General features: G+C 33.4%; 2 protein-coding genes across 2 annotated transcripts; both read right to left on the bottom strand.

Annotated features, from left to right (window-relative positions):
* Positions 1-2,553: 2,553 nt before the first annotated feature.
* LOC100792452 (APO protein 2, chloroplastic) lies at positions 2,554-5,975 on the bottom strand. The gene is made up of 3 exons (XM_006587051.3): positions 5,393-5,975; positions 4,724-5,073; positions 2,554-3,469 (listed from the first exon to the last, which is right to left on the bottom strand). Exons 1-3 carry the CDS (start codon positions 5,531-5,533, stop codon positions 2,644-2,646), a joined length of 1,317 nt encoding a protein of 438 aa, XP_006587114.1. The 5' UTR covers positions 5,534-5,975; the 3' UTR covers positions 2,554-2,643.
* Positions 5,976-11,080: 5,105 nt separating this feature from the next.
* On the bottom strand, positions 11,081-15,433 carry LOC100782530 (p21-activated protein kinase-interacting protein 1-like). The gene is made up of 3 exons (XM_003533791.5): positions 14,742-15,433; positions 12,548-12,839; positions 11,081-11,550 (listed from the first exon to the last, which is right to left on the bottom strand). Exons 1-3 carry the CDS (start codon positions 15,378-15,380, stop codon positions 11,522-11,524), a joined length of 960 nt encoding a protein of 319 aa, XP_003533839.1. The 5' UTR covers positions 15,381-15,433; the 3' UTR covers positions 11,081-11,521.
* Between the last annotated feature and the right edge of the window lie 595 nt (positions 15,434-16,028).

The following is a 16,028-nucleotide window of genomic DNA, read 5'->3' on the forward strand; positions in this document are numbered from 1 at the left end:
ATGACTATTTTTTCAACAAACCAAAATCTATCAAAAATTTTGAATTAGTGACAAATTTTTGAAGTTACCGATAGATTCCGAGCTACATAAATACTTTTTTTTTGTGTGTGTGTGTAACAAGATATTAGAATGTTGGCACCATTCGTGTGATCTTCAAAGAGTGTAATATCTACTACTCTAATTAAGGACACTCACAATTAAATGAGATTCATATATTCTGTAATATTAGTGCTTCAACTATTGGTAGCATCAATTAAAATATTAGCAGCATAGTTCAAGTATCAATTATTGTATGAATGGTACAACTGTGTTTTGTGGCGATGGAATATCCTGTCTTGGTGAGACAAAGTTAGGGGTGAAATCTGCCATCTGACCATCGTCCCCCTTTTGAATTATTCGGCTCTCGTCCACGGCTTTGTTTTGAAACGTCAACACCGACTTTGGCAAATAAGGTTTTACCTATTACCATAAAAAAACTATCCAAGGCATCAAGGTATTAAATTAATATCTCATGATATATATAGGCCTACTGGGTTGCAACATGTAGGATAATATATGGTAATGCTAGATAGTTATCAATCCAAATAATTATATTGGCACATAATCCGTGAGCCATTATTGGCATGGCCATGTAATTCTGAACCACATCACAAATTACGAAAATATATTATATTGAATGGCCAAATTAAGTAGAGTTGATGCCATGTTTGCAGTGCATGCCGTAGGCATACGAGTGGTATATAACATGCGTGGTATAGAATATGCCAAATCACTAACGCACTATATATATATATATATATATATATATATATATATATATATATATATATATATATATATATATATATATATATATATATATATATCAAATATGGTATATATGATGTATGTAGTGTTCTAATGCACATAGGAATAAAACAGAGAAAATAATGGGGTTGAACAGATAGAACCGTGTTGGAGACTAAGTAGTGAAACAGTTTAAAGAGTCCAGGATCTAATTAGTGTGGCGAGACACAGTTTTATCAGATCTCACGGTCACACCAAATGTTTCTATCAATTTTGGCATCACCTCCGAGTGTGATGGTGGGATATATTTACAAAGACACTCAAACGCTCAAATTAAACATAGATGAAAAAGAATAAGTATTGAAATTTAGGATTAGAATTAGTTAGTTTACCTGAATCTTGATAACTTCTTTTATAAAGATAAAATTGGATTATAGAATTTCAATTTTTCTCATAAGATAATGTAAATAAAAAAAATTATATTATTTCATCTTATATTTTCTCTAATAATAGATAATATCTGATTTTATGGAAAATTTCTATCTTTCTAGTAGAAGATAGAGTTTCTCTCTTATCTTAACTATATCTGTCAAATTTTATAGATTTTGAGTAAGTTTCTCGGCCAACCACTGAGTAGATAGATTTTTCAAATCCAAGTAGTATATAAATAAATTAAAGATATGAAGAAAACTACTATAACACCTTTTTTTGTTTTTAGACTTAATCCTTTATCTACTTCTTAAGATCTTTAGGTAAATGGCAATGCATGAAATATTCCATAGGAAAATTAAGTATTATCACATAAATTAGTTTACTGGAATAAAAGAAAGTAAGGCACTTTACAATGACAAAAACTTGACTCAAATTGGTTAACCATAACAACATAAAGTTAGGCCCTTTAGTGTTAGGGGAGAAGGGAGCGAGAAAAAGTAGTAGGTTCAAATCTTCCTACTAACAAAAACTAACATTTGTTGATCTAAAATAACTTTGCAAGTGAAATAATATCCTTCATTGTAATGCATATTGGCCATTTAAAAAAGCAAGGTCAGTCTATCATTTTTTTACATGTCATTGAAAAGTTTTACGCCATTTAAAAGATACTAGTTTGTCAATTGCCCTTATAATTTTATAAGACTATGAATCATAAAGAATATTATAGATCGGGTAGAATGTAATTTTTTTCTGTCTATTCATTGTTGCAGCAGGGATGTACAATGTGAGGGTTATTGTATTATCAAAGTACTTGTCTATTAGAGGCTTAAATACTTTTTTCCTGTAATCTAGCATTGTTTTCATTTTTGTCCTTAAAAAAATATATTTTAATCCTTATAAAATATTTATTTTATTTTTTGTCCTTAAAGTAATTTAAATAACATTTTTTTACTATTTAAAACGTCATAAGGATAAAAAATAAGACAAACATTTTACGAGGACAAATTTTTTTTTCTACAAGGATAAAAATGAAAAAAATAAAATTAATAGGGAAAAAACATTTAAGCCTTCATTGTTGGTAGTTACTCTTGGCATAAGTGGTTATTGTTGCAATGTCAGGCAAATTTTTCAAAAAGGTCCCCGCCCCTCCCCTCTCCAAAAGTTGAGTTGAGAGAAATTGCAAAGAAGCTTGAATACGAATTTTTACACCATCAATCTGACACTAACAATTTTATATATTTTTTGCCTGTATGTAGAGGATAGAAAACGACAGCGTTTGTCTAGATGGCATAAATACCCCCATAAAGAACTAACCAAAGTGTTCATTCCAGTCCCTAAATAAATCAGTAAATTATCATTGCATCCAGTTTGACACAATTTACACTATATTCAAAAGTTGGGATTTGTCTATAAGAGAAATTAATCTCAAACTACCATGTCAGCTTCTTTCAAAGTTGATGGGATCCCCACGTCCAGCCGCATGGTCGATTTATATTGTTCTGGTAAACCAGCACCAGCCTGAATGCACATTTCTACTACTGCAGGCGCCTGGCCATAAAAATTCCTAAGCTCTCGTTCTAGCGGTGCATTTACATCAGGAACATGCCACACAAATCTTGGTGGGATCAAATCATTCAGAACTGCAGACTGCCAACCATGCTGCCCATTGCGTTGTTGGTGTTTATGGGCTCCACAGTTTTGAGCTTTGTGACCCTGGGCACCAACATGAATTTCAGGGCAATATCCACAGACCCTCACATTGTACATCCTCATTAGTCTCTTTGCACCTTTCCTCATCCGTTCCCATGCTTGGAGAGTTTCCTCGGCAAGAGGGGCTACTTCATTGTCTAATGGAGCTACTATTTCTGAATCATGTATTTCAGCTAGTAATGGTTTTAAAGGGCCCTCTGAGATTTTATCTGGTAGGTCACTTTCATCAGCATCGATGAATTCCTTCCTCCCAATACGGATGATAGGCTTTCTTCTCCTTTTGGTGGGAAACTCTGGAATTTCAACACCGGCTTGAATGCAGAGCTCAACCACTGCTGGAATTCGAGGGATAGAGAATCTCTCTTCATGAGTAATCCGCTTTCCAAGACGATCAAAGAGGTGATAAGCTTCAATTGGAATTAATATGTCTTCAACATGTGCATTCGTCCATTCGTGGAGGCCCTTGCGGATGTTGGCCTGTGTGCCTTTACATGACTTGAATGGATGTCCAACAGGTCCTACATGGATTTCACTGCACCACCTGCATTAGTATTCCAATATTAGACACTTCAGAACATTTGATCACTTCTTTCTTTCTTTTTTCAGTAGGAGACATTAAATTACATTTATTTGCAAGGGAGTGTCGATTTCCAGTTGCAACAAGTATTCAAATAATTTTTATTTAGAACACCTTTTTCTTTATTAATCAAACTAATAATTTAAAGAAATTTTATAAAATTAATTAAATAAGAGTGGCAACCCGGCAATAAATCTTTTGTAAAAAACATTAACATAAGCAAGTAAGAAAAATCACTCAAATTAGGTCATCACATTCAATTACACTATCCTGGTAAGCACAAATGGTATGTGTTACTTTTTAAGGTAGCTAGAATTGGTCCTAAATATTAATTATGTGCCCAGTTGAAAATGAACATAAATGGATTCTTTGGGCTCAATATAAAAGAAAGAATAATTGTAAATCCTTCTACAAAGCCTTCCTAAAAATCCTGCTTCGTACAAAATGAAAAAAAAAATTGAATACATTTCATATTCCAAAATATTAAATGTATTTTACATTTGGTTTAATACTTACTGTAGTAGCTACTATTATAAGAGTATTAGGAGGATATAGCATTACTCTAAATAAAAACATTCAAACTTCAATCTTTGAGAACATAAAGTCATAAAGACAGCTTTTAAAATGTCCTATATAGTGACTATGAGAGATTGAGGGGATTTCCAGAGGGTGACTCATAGTATGAGTGAGCCTTAGGGCATCCCCTCAATCTCAAAGATCTGGCAAGCATGCATGAAAGTGTCCATGCAGTGGGGGTAAGGACTAAAGAGGCAGCATGTGGAACTAGTTGTCTTCCTATGAACCATACCATCCATTTCATATGGGTATAATAGCTACATCATAATGGAAGGCTCACAAAGGTCTAAGTATGCAAACTTTGCTTTGTTGAAGAAACAAAATAAGAAACTATCAATTGTCCACCATGATGGCAAATTGAAGGAGGTACTGGTAACATCTGATTTAAGTTCTAGTTACACCAACAACAGTTAAAAGCTGGAATGTGAAGCGGCTTATTAGTTTTACAAAGATTTATGCATCATTTCAAACTAAGTGTCAATGCTGCAATATTTTCCGAGGTCAGAAGCAAAATTGATCTCAGTATTAGCACAATTACTAAACTAGAACAAAAACAGGTAACTTTTATGTTCTTAACCAGCATTTCACACAAGCTCCACATTAGCTAACAGTATGCTAGAGAAATTGAAGACATATAATTACCCACAAGCATGTACAGGCACTACTTTGAGCAGCTTCTTCAGATTGTTGATCAAAGTGATCCTAGCATTATACACATTATATGCAGTCGGTATAAGGCTCTTCACCAGCAACCCATTCTTAGGTGCTGACATTGGTTTTCTCGGCTCATCTTTCATCTTCTTCATCCTCTCCCTAGCTGCTCGTCGCAGTTCTACAATGGGAACTGGAAAAGGTTTCTTCTCTTTTCTGGAATACTGTCGAGGAAAATCAGCATTTTGCGGCACTTCATTCCTGATGGTTAGCGCACCATGACAAAACCTCTCTGGTTGAATTCTTATAGTCACAGGAACTCTAATCGTATTGTTACCATGCTGCTTAAAAAGACAAAATCAGAAAGCAACAACAACAACAATAAAGTATTTATTATATATATATATATAATAGGAAATTCAAGGGTTAAAACTTGTGGGACAAAATGAGAAGAATCATTTCACGAAATTCCCAAACGCCATTAACGGTTACCAATTGAACAGAGAACACTTACGCAATGAAGCAATTATTTTAGGGAAAATGAGAAACACCGAATCAAAAGTTGAACCAATTTAGGTTTGGGCAAAATACTGGATAAAGCAAATCACGTTGCCCTCTACTTCTTTCCCACCTGAAATGAGGAAAATAAATAAAGCTCACCTGGAGAGAATGGAGTGAACTAAGAGAAGATAAAGGGTTGGGCTTCAGCAAAAGAGAATCTCTTGGAGTTATTCCCTTAGTCATACTCATAGTGATTCCTGAGACAAATGAAAATGGTGGACTAGAATTACTGAGAAGCATTACCCACAACACAACCAAAAGGGATTACTTCACTTCAGCGAGCACCGCGCTGCATCAATTTCACAAATACGCAACGCAACGCAACACTACCAACCCCAACCGATTGTCTCTATTTCAGCGCAACTTCAAACACACCAAAAGCCACACCCAGTAGTTTCTTATTTTTTTTTGGTGAGCAAAAGGGCTGAAACCCCAACTAAGAACCCCTGCGAACAGGTAAACACAATTGGGAATAACAGAGAAGAGAGAAAAATCTTCACACATCCCATACGCTTCCTTGGCTATAAAACATCCGCCATGGGCTTCCCGAAAGATGCGAGAAAACAAGACTTTCTGCCAAGAGCCAGCCAAAGTTTTGATCTCCTTCACCACTAGTTTCTTATCCTCAACAACAGCATGAGATATGTGCCTTCATAAAATATTAGTGTGCCACTTTTTTTTTTTTCATTCTTAAATATATTTTTTTTCCTAATAAATATCTTATTGTTATGTTTGGTTCGTAATAAATTTTTATTTTGTATTAAATCTTTAATAAAATAAAAAATTTATTTTTTATTCTTATATTTATTTTTAATTTTTGATGAATTAATAAATTTCATATTATAAAAGAAAGAACTAAGATGAAATTACACATACTATTGGAACATATAAACATATGACCTCAAGTTAAGCTTGAACATATACACATACTATAACAAATGTTGATGTACTTAATTTTGGGGTATTCTTATGCAGATAATAACTGGTTAGGAAATAGTTAATCACATTAAAGGGGAAGAGGAAATATATCTTGTTGCGTGAGTTTATACATAAAAAGTGTTTTAGTTATTAGTTTAATTTACTAATCTATGAGAAATAAAGTGGAGGTGGTGGATGATTATGTATTGTGTTGTTAATGGTACTGGAATAATTAGTTATAGAAATATGGGTGTTCTGCTAATTGGTTTTTGTTTTTTGTCTTTGTACGTTTCAAATTTGTCTGAAATAACATTAATTTTAAGTAACGAATAATAATATATATTACAAAATTTAGTTATGCAATATTTCACAAGTATTAGGTGAACTATTTATATTATAGTGTAATTTTATTTAGTTATTTAATTTAAAATTTTATTGTTGTCTCTATATAATAATGACATATGGTGTAAAACTCAATTATGTAAATTGAACTAATATGACTGTGTTATTTATTAGTTAATGTAGTTTTATTTCGTTATTTTAACACTAACGAAGTATGTTATATACTAATAATTATAAGCTTAACTAACTATCTAGCCATCACTACAAGCATACGTCAACATTCTCAAATAGAGATTGACTTTCTCAAAATACTCATGGTTTCCGTCATTTTAAACTATATTTTTCTACTACTTTTGCATCATCAACAAAATTTCATTTATGCAGGTTGATAAAAATATTATTTTAATAATATTCAAATACGTAAAACCATCTTTTTATAATTATACACTCGGTAATTTTTTAAATACTATTTAAATTTTTTTAATCAAAATTATTTTTTAAATGAAAATTTTCATTTCAGCAAAAAATAATATGCAATTTTTCATACATAAATTAATCAACTCAAACTCAATTTTATTTAAAATTAAATTTATAAAGGTTAAATTATTTTTTTCCTTAATTTATTTTGTAAGTTCAATTTGTTCCAATTATTTTTAAAAAGGTTAATTGAACACATTTAAAAAAATAAGGGATTAATTGAACCCTTTAAAAATAATTTAATCAAATTGAACCTAATAAATAAATTAAGGATAAAAAATAATTTAACCTTTTATAAAATTCTATTAATATAAAGTCAAGTAAAAAAATGTGCTTGAAACACTTTCAAATTAAAAAAAAAAATGTTTTTGCTGCAAACAAGAATGATACTTCAGATATGTTAGAGATGGTTAAAAAAAAAATAGGAAATGGGTCTCGAACAGCTCTGTATTTCATATGGTTTCTCATGTTGGTGTAATGACCCAAAGTCATGTTTATTATAAAAGGTGCACCCTTGTTATGATAATTGATGCTGGGTCGATCTATTTCTTTTGGGTAAAATGATACCTTCACTTCACTGTTACTTTATGTTCAATTATGTTCACTCTCGAATCTCATATCTTAATTAAGAAATTTAAGTGTAGAATCAAGTGTGTCAATAACTCATAGTATTGATGGAACTTTTTACGTTACAGACTTGGTTGATACTAATATTGCATGATAGTGGCAAATTTTTTCATTTGGGGTCCTTTTAAAAACATTTTTTCTAAATGGGGTTTTTTTAAAACATTTTGCACGATGGGACTGTTTTTTACGTGGCATGCATGCATGCAGCACCCAAACCGCCAGTATCATTGGCGAGTTTGGTCATTCTGAAGGAATCGCTGCTTGCAATGGCGATATGACCATGCATAGGGAACTGCCAGTTTGACTGGCGAGTTCCTAGGCTGAGGGCTAGGCACTAGGCGCGCAGGAGGTGCAGCAATGGTGCAGAACGGAGGTGCAGCAGCAGCAGAATCGCCAATACGGATGGCGAATTGGTTTGAGAAGGAACCGCCAGCCTGGCTGGCGGTTTGCTTTATTTAAAAAAATTTCTCTCCTTCCCTTATAAAAGAAGAAGCTCCCGACTCCACACAGTTGCGCCTTCTTGCACTTCTTTGTTATTCTTAACAAAAATCAGAATACAAGTTATTTTACTGGAAACTAACAAATAAAAAAAATTACTTCAAACCTAAAATCTAGTTTTACTTAAAAATTACTTTTAAAAAAATTATAATACAAATTATTTTACCGGAAACTAACAAATAAAAGTGTCATATTTAAGGATATTAAACAACAAGACAAAGCCCCACAAGCCGTAGCAGAGAACTAGATAGATTCATGCTCGTTTGTAAAGAGAGGAAACTATCAAATGTTGTTTGACCTAAGTAGTTTAGTATTCTCATTTCTTAACCAATGTCAATGTATTTAAATTAAGTTCTTAACTATATTTTATTTTAAAATTAAGTATGTTTACTCTTTTTATATCAATTCTATATTTTATAAAACTCTTAAATTCTCATTTTGAGAAATATTTGTATTTTTATTGTGAGTAAAATATAATGTTTTAATTGGTAATTTTTAATGCGAAGGTTTAAAACAATTTAATTTACTTAAGTTTTTTAAGATTCTGAATAAAAGTGGTAATTTAAGAATTTTAAATAATTAATTTTTTTTTATTATAAAAGACAAATAAATTAATTAAAATAAAAATCTTAACAAACTAAAACAACACTGAATTTAAATGAGCAAAATATGACTAAACCTAGTTAGCAAAAAAAAAAAAAAAAGACTAAACCTAGTATTTATTATAATTTGAGAAAATAACTCATAGATGAATCATGCATCATAAATTTATTGCCTTTTATAATAAATATTCTAAAAGTTATAACAATAATAATTTTTAATTGATTCATCATGTAAATTTTTTGTTTTTTACATTTCTGATCATTAAATTCTTATTATATTGCCTTATGTTTGTGGCATGAGTAACGAAATGCTATATATTTTTTTGTTACAACTACAAGTTAAAGCTTTTAGCGTATCATATATTTTCATTAAATTGTAATTTTGATTTCCTCATTTCTTTAATTGTAGAATTCCACTCACAGTTTTGGAAAAAAAAAATTATAACACAGCTCAAATCTAAGTAAAATATCGACTGAAGAAACAAATACAAAACCTTATGCGGATTCCATAACCTTATGCGGATAAATCTGAACAAACACAGCTCAAAATCTGAGTAAAAATTAACACAGCTCAAATCTGACCAAATTCCATAACCTTATGCGGAAAAATCTGAACAAAGAACAACATACTTAAAAAAAAATTATAACAAATTATTAATTTCGAAATTACAAACCTGATTAAGATATAGACTGAAGAACCAAAAAGGAAAACCCGCAGCTCAAATCTGAGTACACACTCAATTTTTTCAAAACTCAAATCTGAGTACACAAGCAACAACGTTGAGAAGAATTTTGTCTATTTAAAGCCCTTAAATCGCCATTAGGAGTAGCTATTTGCTCTGCCCTAAATCGCCAGGGGGAGTTGCAACTTGCACTCAAATCGCCAATGGCAGTTGCAACTCCCCTTTCTCTGGAAAAAAAAAAAAGCAGCCTGTGCCTACGCCTGAAAAGCCTGCAACCTATCCAGCAAGCCAACCCGCCAGTTTGACTGGCGGTTTCCAAAACCAGGAGCAGACTCGCCAGTCATGCTGGCGGTTTCCACCTGCAAGCAACTCGCCACTCGTGGTGGCGGTTTCCATGCCACGTGGGCGTTGCACAGCAAACTCGCCATTGGCAATGGCGGTTTGCTAGCAGCCCCATGCAAATCACGTAAATAAGTGTCCCCTGCCGGAAATAATATCAAAATAACCCCATCTGGGAAAATAGTTTGTAAAACTACCCCAGATGGAAAAATTTGCCCACGATAGTGGATTAGTGGTTATCGTCAACATATTTGTGGGGGTAGGTGGGGAGTTCTCAAGTTGAATTTTAATGTTGTAACTATCTTTACTTTGTGCTTTTGCATTACGGGTAGGTGGTTATCGTCAACATATTTGTGGGGGTTAGGGCTTTATGTTTTTGGGCAGCTACGATTTGAGGTAGATACGAGGCAACCTTGTGTCATGACGTGCATCTAACTTGGATTGTCTAAAAAACTAATATAAAAGAAATACAATTGGCTTACGAAGAAAGACATTATTATGCCATGGAAAAAATTCTTCTTTTAGTATTTTAATCAGTTTTACTCAAAACCTCAGTTTTATTCCAAAACGTAATTTTTTTTGGAAATAATTAAATCATTCAGGTTTCATGTTCTCTTTATCCTTGCCAAGACACCAATGAAGCTGAATGGAAGTACCATTAAGGTAGACACAAGTTTGGAAGGATTTTGGCATGTCGAGGCTTGGGAAACTCATTATGAGAGCTGATGGGCTTGCAAGTTTAGTGCTGGTATGCCAAGCCACTTGAAAAGAATAAAGGTTAAATTATTTTTTTTACTCTATTTTTTATTTTATTTGACCTTCTAATTTTTAAAATTGATTTAATTTAGTCTTTTAACTTTACTTTTTAATTTGATCCTTTAATTTTTAAAATGAATCATTTTATTTGAAAAATATACATTTTATGGTGATTTAAAATCATTTAATGACAGTTTTAAACCACCATAATAATTTAAACTAAAGGACCAAATTTAATCTAAACAATAAATTTGAAGACTAAAAAAACTAATTTAACTAAAGAATAAAACAGCGAAATTAACAGAAAAAATGTAGAAGAAAATATGCTGCACCATTTCCCATCTTAAAGGCATGAACTTCCATGATGTCTTATTTGCACAAATAAATCGCGCTTACACTTCATCTACTACGTGAATAACGTAATGTAAGAATTTTCACTTAAGCCTCTTAATGTAGGTCAAAGGCCTACTTAAACAGTGGCAAACTCTCTTAATAAATTAATGTGATTTCCACATGAAATGGAATCTCATCGTATATAATAATAATGACCAAACGAGAGTATCATATTTTATAGATGAAAAATTATAAGTACATGACCATTTCCTGTTTCAACTCAGAATACTTGTTCAAAAATAGGTCATATGCCAGACTGAAGTATGAACAAAATTTGTGAGGGTAACAACATAAAAATGACTCAATACCAACATTGGATGTAACGAGGGGAGCAAAGGATGGGGAGCGTATCAGTATCATAATCCTGCAACTGACAATAGAATCAACTTGGCTCATCCAGCAATTGAATCGATTTCTCAACACAATGGGATGTTAGTCAAGCCCTCCAAAAGGTGTCAAAACCACTTTTGTCAATAAGCAAAATGATTTTCTCAAGTGTGCCATCCAGAAAGCTATTAACCTTCAACTGTTTGATCCTCTACCTTTGATATACTCTTTCCAGACTAGGCACATTGTTGTTTGACCACCTTTGGTTAACTCTTTCCATCCTGGGGTCGTTTGACTGCAGAAAGGAAAATTAGTAAATAGAACATCAAAGTAAAGAACCAACAACCATAAAACTACAACTAGCCACTGGTAAAATTATTAGAGAAACTAAAATCTGATCATCGGAGTTGGGATAAAATGAAGAGAAGTATCGAAACTTCAAAATCAAACTAATGCTCCATTTTTGTAAAATATAACATATTTTCCTGTTTGTCAAGTTATATCATATTTAGCAGCTATTTTAGATATAAAATTTCTCAAAGATTTCAAAGGTTTAGATCCCTCTTGATAGAGTGTTCCTCTCTTGTTCCCATTATTCCTCTAATTTATTTAAGAATGGAATGATACTCTCAAAAACTTCATCTTTTTACTACTCTCTAGTAATACCAAGATACTAACAACACCATTCTCCCCCAAAGCTGAAGATGCCCCCCAGCCCCTTTGAGTGAAGACATTCAAAAGCACAGGTTAAGATTATAAATTACAACAGCAAAGTTCACAGCTTAGGCTCAAGGCAACCTCATTAAATTGGGCATATGTTCATACTTCATACTCATAAACTATTTAGAATTACAAAACAAAATTCTTTTCCAATTGGGTATCATTTGTCTTTTAAGGAAATACACACTTTTTAAGAGAACTATTAATTACATGAATTGCTGTGATAAAATGTCTTTTTTATGAATTTAGTTGTGAATCATTTAAGTATTTAAGGTGAGATAGTGAGAAACCAATAAACAACCGTGTTACTAGAAAAAAATAATCTATACTTTCTTGGTTTTCTGAAGTGAAATAAGACAAACTAAAACACCCAAAGTGATAAAGTGACATAACATGAGATAGATGCCGATGGAATATGATAAATACTGATAAAAACAATGATTCAGGGTGGGTTTTTGGGAAACAAACATTGCAGACAAAAAATGTAGCAGTTTAGTGCACTTTGATGGAAAATTGTAATTACAACAAATAATTAACAGATGTTATAACTCTATTTAGTATTTACAACTTACATTTCAAAGATGATCCAGCAAGGCATGTCAGTCTTGACCGTGTGTTATGTTCAGTTAGTGGCTTCTCTCTAGCAGCCATTCGAACATCCCAGACTCGTATAATTCCATCAGATGATGCAGATGCCACTAGGTAAGGGTTATCATCCCCTGTAGCACCATCACTATCTGTGAGCGCAACAATACCTTTCACACGGGCAGTATGTGCTTCTTCCAAGCAATATGCAACTTTTCCAGTCTTAATGTCCCATGCCGTGATATTTCGGTCCTCCCCACCAGTATAAAGAAGTCCATTCTGCAACATAGAAAAATTATAATTGTTAAGAAAAAAGTATTAATTGTTTCATAACAACACAAATTACAGAGTCCCCTGTTTAGTTGTTGAATTAGTAATATTCCCACTATGAACCCTAACTTCCTTAAATAAACAAATTCCAGTAAGTATCTGATGGAAAAAGCTGTATACTGATGGAAAAACCATGCTCATGCCATTACCAATATCATATACCTTCCAAAAAATATTTTCAAAATGAAAAATTGATATTACAATGAACTTCACATGTATTCAAGCAACAACAGTACAACACAACACTAATCATCCTTTTTTTGATAGGCAAAGTGAGAAAATATTGTATGGGCATTGCATATATAACGCATGTTATTTCAAATCCAAAACTCCCTTAATACCAGTGGTGTCTATATGATAAATATCCAGGTCATTGACTCATCATTAAGCCACACAACAAAGCATTTGATTGTAGTTTAAGATGTAACAAGCACACCTACATAACATAACAATTAACATCAATCTGCAATGTCAGCACATTTCTTTAGCTTCATCCTTTTTCATCAAAACCAATGGTTATCAATTCCTTATCCAAAACAAATATTATCAGCCTAACATTTTTTTTACAAATAAATCAAATACATTAGTAACAGTTAATACAAATCACAACAAAGAAACAGAGAACATAAAAATAATCAAGACCGACACCCAAGTTATCAAATTCGAGAGTTTACGTACACTCGTAAGAGTTTCATAAACTTGACTCGTGAACTCAACTTGTAGACTTGTAAGAATCCACTTCATATAAAAATAATAATAAAATATATATAAATAACATACCAATTAAACATTTCAACAATATAATAAAATAAAATAGTAAATAAAAAATTTCACAATACTTAAATAACCAAGTCTAATAATGTATTATTACTAGATAATAACTTGGAGATGTTATAGTAGTGGTAGATCATTCCCATTGAGGGTTTGATGTTATCAGAGAACAAGGGTTTGATGTTATCAGAGAACAAGGGTTTGATGTTATTAAAGGTGAGAATTTTTGTATCTGAGAATAACACACTAAATAAAAGTATGTTGAACATTAAACAGACAGAAAACAACCCAAAATGACTTATATTTTGGTCTGATTTTTTTAACTTGATAACTCGTTGACTCGGTGGTAAAGTTGTGCCTTGGTGACTTGTTGGTCATGGGTTCGAATCCGGAAACAGCCTCTTTGCATATGCAAGGGTAAGGCTGCGTACAACATCCCTCCCCCATACCTTCGCATAGCGAAGAGCCTCTGGGCAATGGGGTACGAAGGAACTCGTTGACTCGGTGGTAAACTTGAGAAAGTCTACCGAGTTTACTTAGAGTTTATAGAGTCTACCCAAAGTCTACTAAAAAAAAGAGTTTACTCAAGACTCAACTCAGGGTAAGTGGATTCGTAAGAGTTAGTGAGTTAACTCGAGAGTTTGATAACCATACCGACACCCCTCGAGGTTTCCTAAGCAACCCCAGTATTTTTAACATTTAACGCAATGATTTTCAAACAATTTTTCAAACAATTAAGGGGCGTAGTATAATATACAAGGCAATGTAAATGTAATGTTTTTCAAACAATTAATCTGGTTAGTGTAGGGATAGTAAAAATAAGGTGTACTGAGAAAAATTTCTCAAAACTCAGGAGTTTTTTTTTATGGACAAATGTTAGTGGTTAGTTTGTTAGTGGAAGGGATTCGATCCACGACCTATCCCTCCCCCTTCTCCCTCAAGCATCAAGCCAACCTAGTAACTTCCTAAAACTTCAAGGAGTCAATGTAATTTACTCACTAATCAATGATGCAAACTTGGTGTTCAACAAGTACACGGCTCTAAATGAAAATTCGAAAAACACAGTGAAGAAGCACAAACCTTAGCAGGTGTAGCACAGAGAACAGGCTTGGGGCATTCAAATTCGAACAGAATCCTCGCATCCTCGGTCTGGTGGACGGAGACCTTCTCCTTCACCACCATGAAGAACTGATCCCCAGTGGCATCAAACTTTACCAAACTTGCCTCCTTGCCGAGGCGCAGACAGCAGTTCCGGCGCCCTCTGACGAGATTGACGACGGCGAGGCAATCGTCACGGGCGACGGTGAGGGCGCGCTGGCCGGAGGGGTGGAGGGCAAGGTCGTTGATGGCGGCGTTGCGGTGGACGGAGATGGTCGTGAGGTGGACGAAGCCATCGGCGTCGAAGATGGAGACGTTGCCGGCGGCGTCGGCGGAGACGAGGTTGCGGGGGAAGGGGAGGTGGGGAGGGGCGTAGAAGGAGAGGGCGGTAACGGTGGCAGAGTGGGTGTGGAGGGAGCCGAGGGAGGCGGCGGCGGCGAGGTCGTAGAGCTGGATGGTGTCGTCCTCGCCGCCGGAGGCAACGACGGGACCGGAGATGGCGACGGATTTGATGGAGGAGAGGTGGGAAGGATAAGAAAACAGAGGGGTTAGGGTTTGGGATTGGGAGCGGAGGGTGAAGCCCCAGATGAATTTCTCGTATGAGCCCGCTACCAAACTCATCCTTGGTCTGTATTAGTCACTCACTCGCTCCTCGTTCTCGTTTTGTATCACTCGTACACTAAACCCCTAGCTAGGGTTTTTATCAAGGTTTTTTTTTTTACCTATTTATCAAGGTTTTTGAGTTTTAATTAGAATTGGTAAAAAAAAATTGCTCTAATATTTTAAGGCTTAGTTAGTGAATTTTCTCCTTTTAAAAAAACTTACAAAGTGTATTTTGGAGTATATTCAATTAGGATTTGAAAGAATTTTAAAAGAATATTTAATCAAGATTTTTAAATAATAGAAATAAGTTTTGTGGTATTTAATTAAGATTATTTTGATTTTTTAAGAAATTCAATAAAATCTGTTAGTATTCAATTAAGATTTTTATAACTTAAAAATATTTTTTGGTATTCAAAAGTATACAAATTTTGATGGATTCTGTTTTAGAATGATTTTTAACGGATTTCATGAAACTTTTTAGCAAAAAATACACATTAAACAATTTTCGTTCAAACCCTTGAGATTTCATGAGATTCTTTTTCTTTTCCTGAATTGACATGTTTTCTTTTCTGATCATACATAATCATTTTTCTCTTTGTTGAAAGTGATATATATTATAATTTTTTTTTACTTTTTTGACCAATAGATAGCATGCCCTAGAATGTG

This window comes from Glycine max, chromosome 9 (assembly GCF_000004515.6).
Source record: "Glycine max cultivar Williams 82 chromosome 9, Glycine_max_v4.0, whole genome shotgun sequence".
Classification (NCBI taxonomy): Eukaryota; Viridiplantae; Streptophyta; class Magnoliopsida; order Fabales; family Fabaceae; genus Glycine; species Glycine max.

Excerpts from the sequence above, each read along its gene's own strand:
- LOC100782530 (XM_003533791.5), bottom strand. The coding sequence starts at position 15,380 with ATGAGTTTGGTAGCGGGCTCATACGAGAAATTCATCTGGGGCTTCACC. Across the intron at positions 12,840-14,741 it reads TCTGTGCTACACCTGCTAAG|AATGGACTTCTTTATACTGG; the intron begins GTTTGTGCTTCT and ends TCTATGTTGCAG. Across the intron at positions 11,551-12,547 it reads TGCTGGATCATCTTTGAAAT|TCAAACGACCCCAGGATGGA; the intron begins GTAAGTTGTAAA and ends TCCTTTCTGCAG.
- LOC100792452 (XM_006587051.3), bottom strand. The coding sequence starts at position 5,533 with ATGCTTCTCAGTAATTCTAGTCCACCATTTTCATTTGTCTCAGGAATC. Across the intron at positions 5,074-5,392 it reads GTTCACTCCATTCTCTCCAG|CATGGTAACAATACGATTAG; the intron begins GTGAGCTTTATT and ends CTTTTTAAGCAG. Across the intron at positions 3,470-4,723 it reads GTGCCTGTACATGCTTGTGG|GTGGTGCAGTGAAATCCATG; the intron begins GTAATTATATGT and ends ATACTAATGCAG.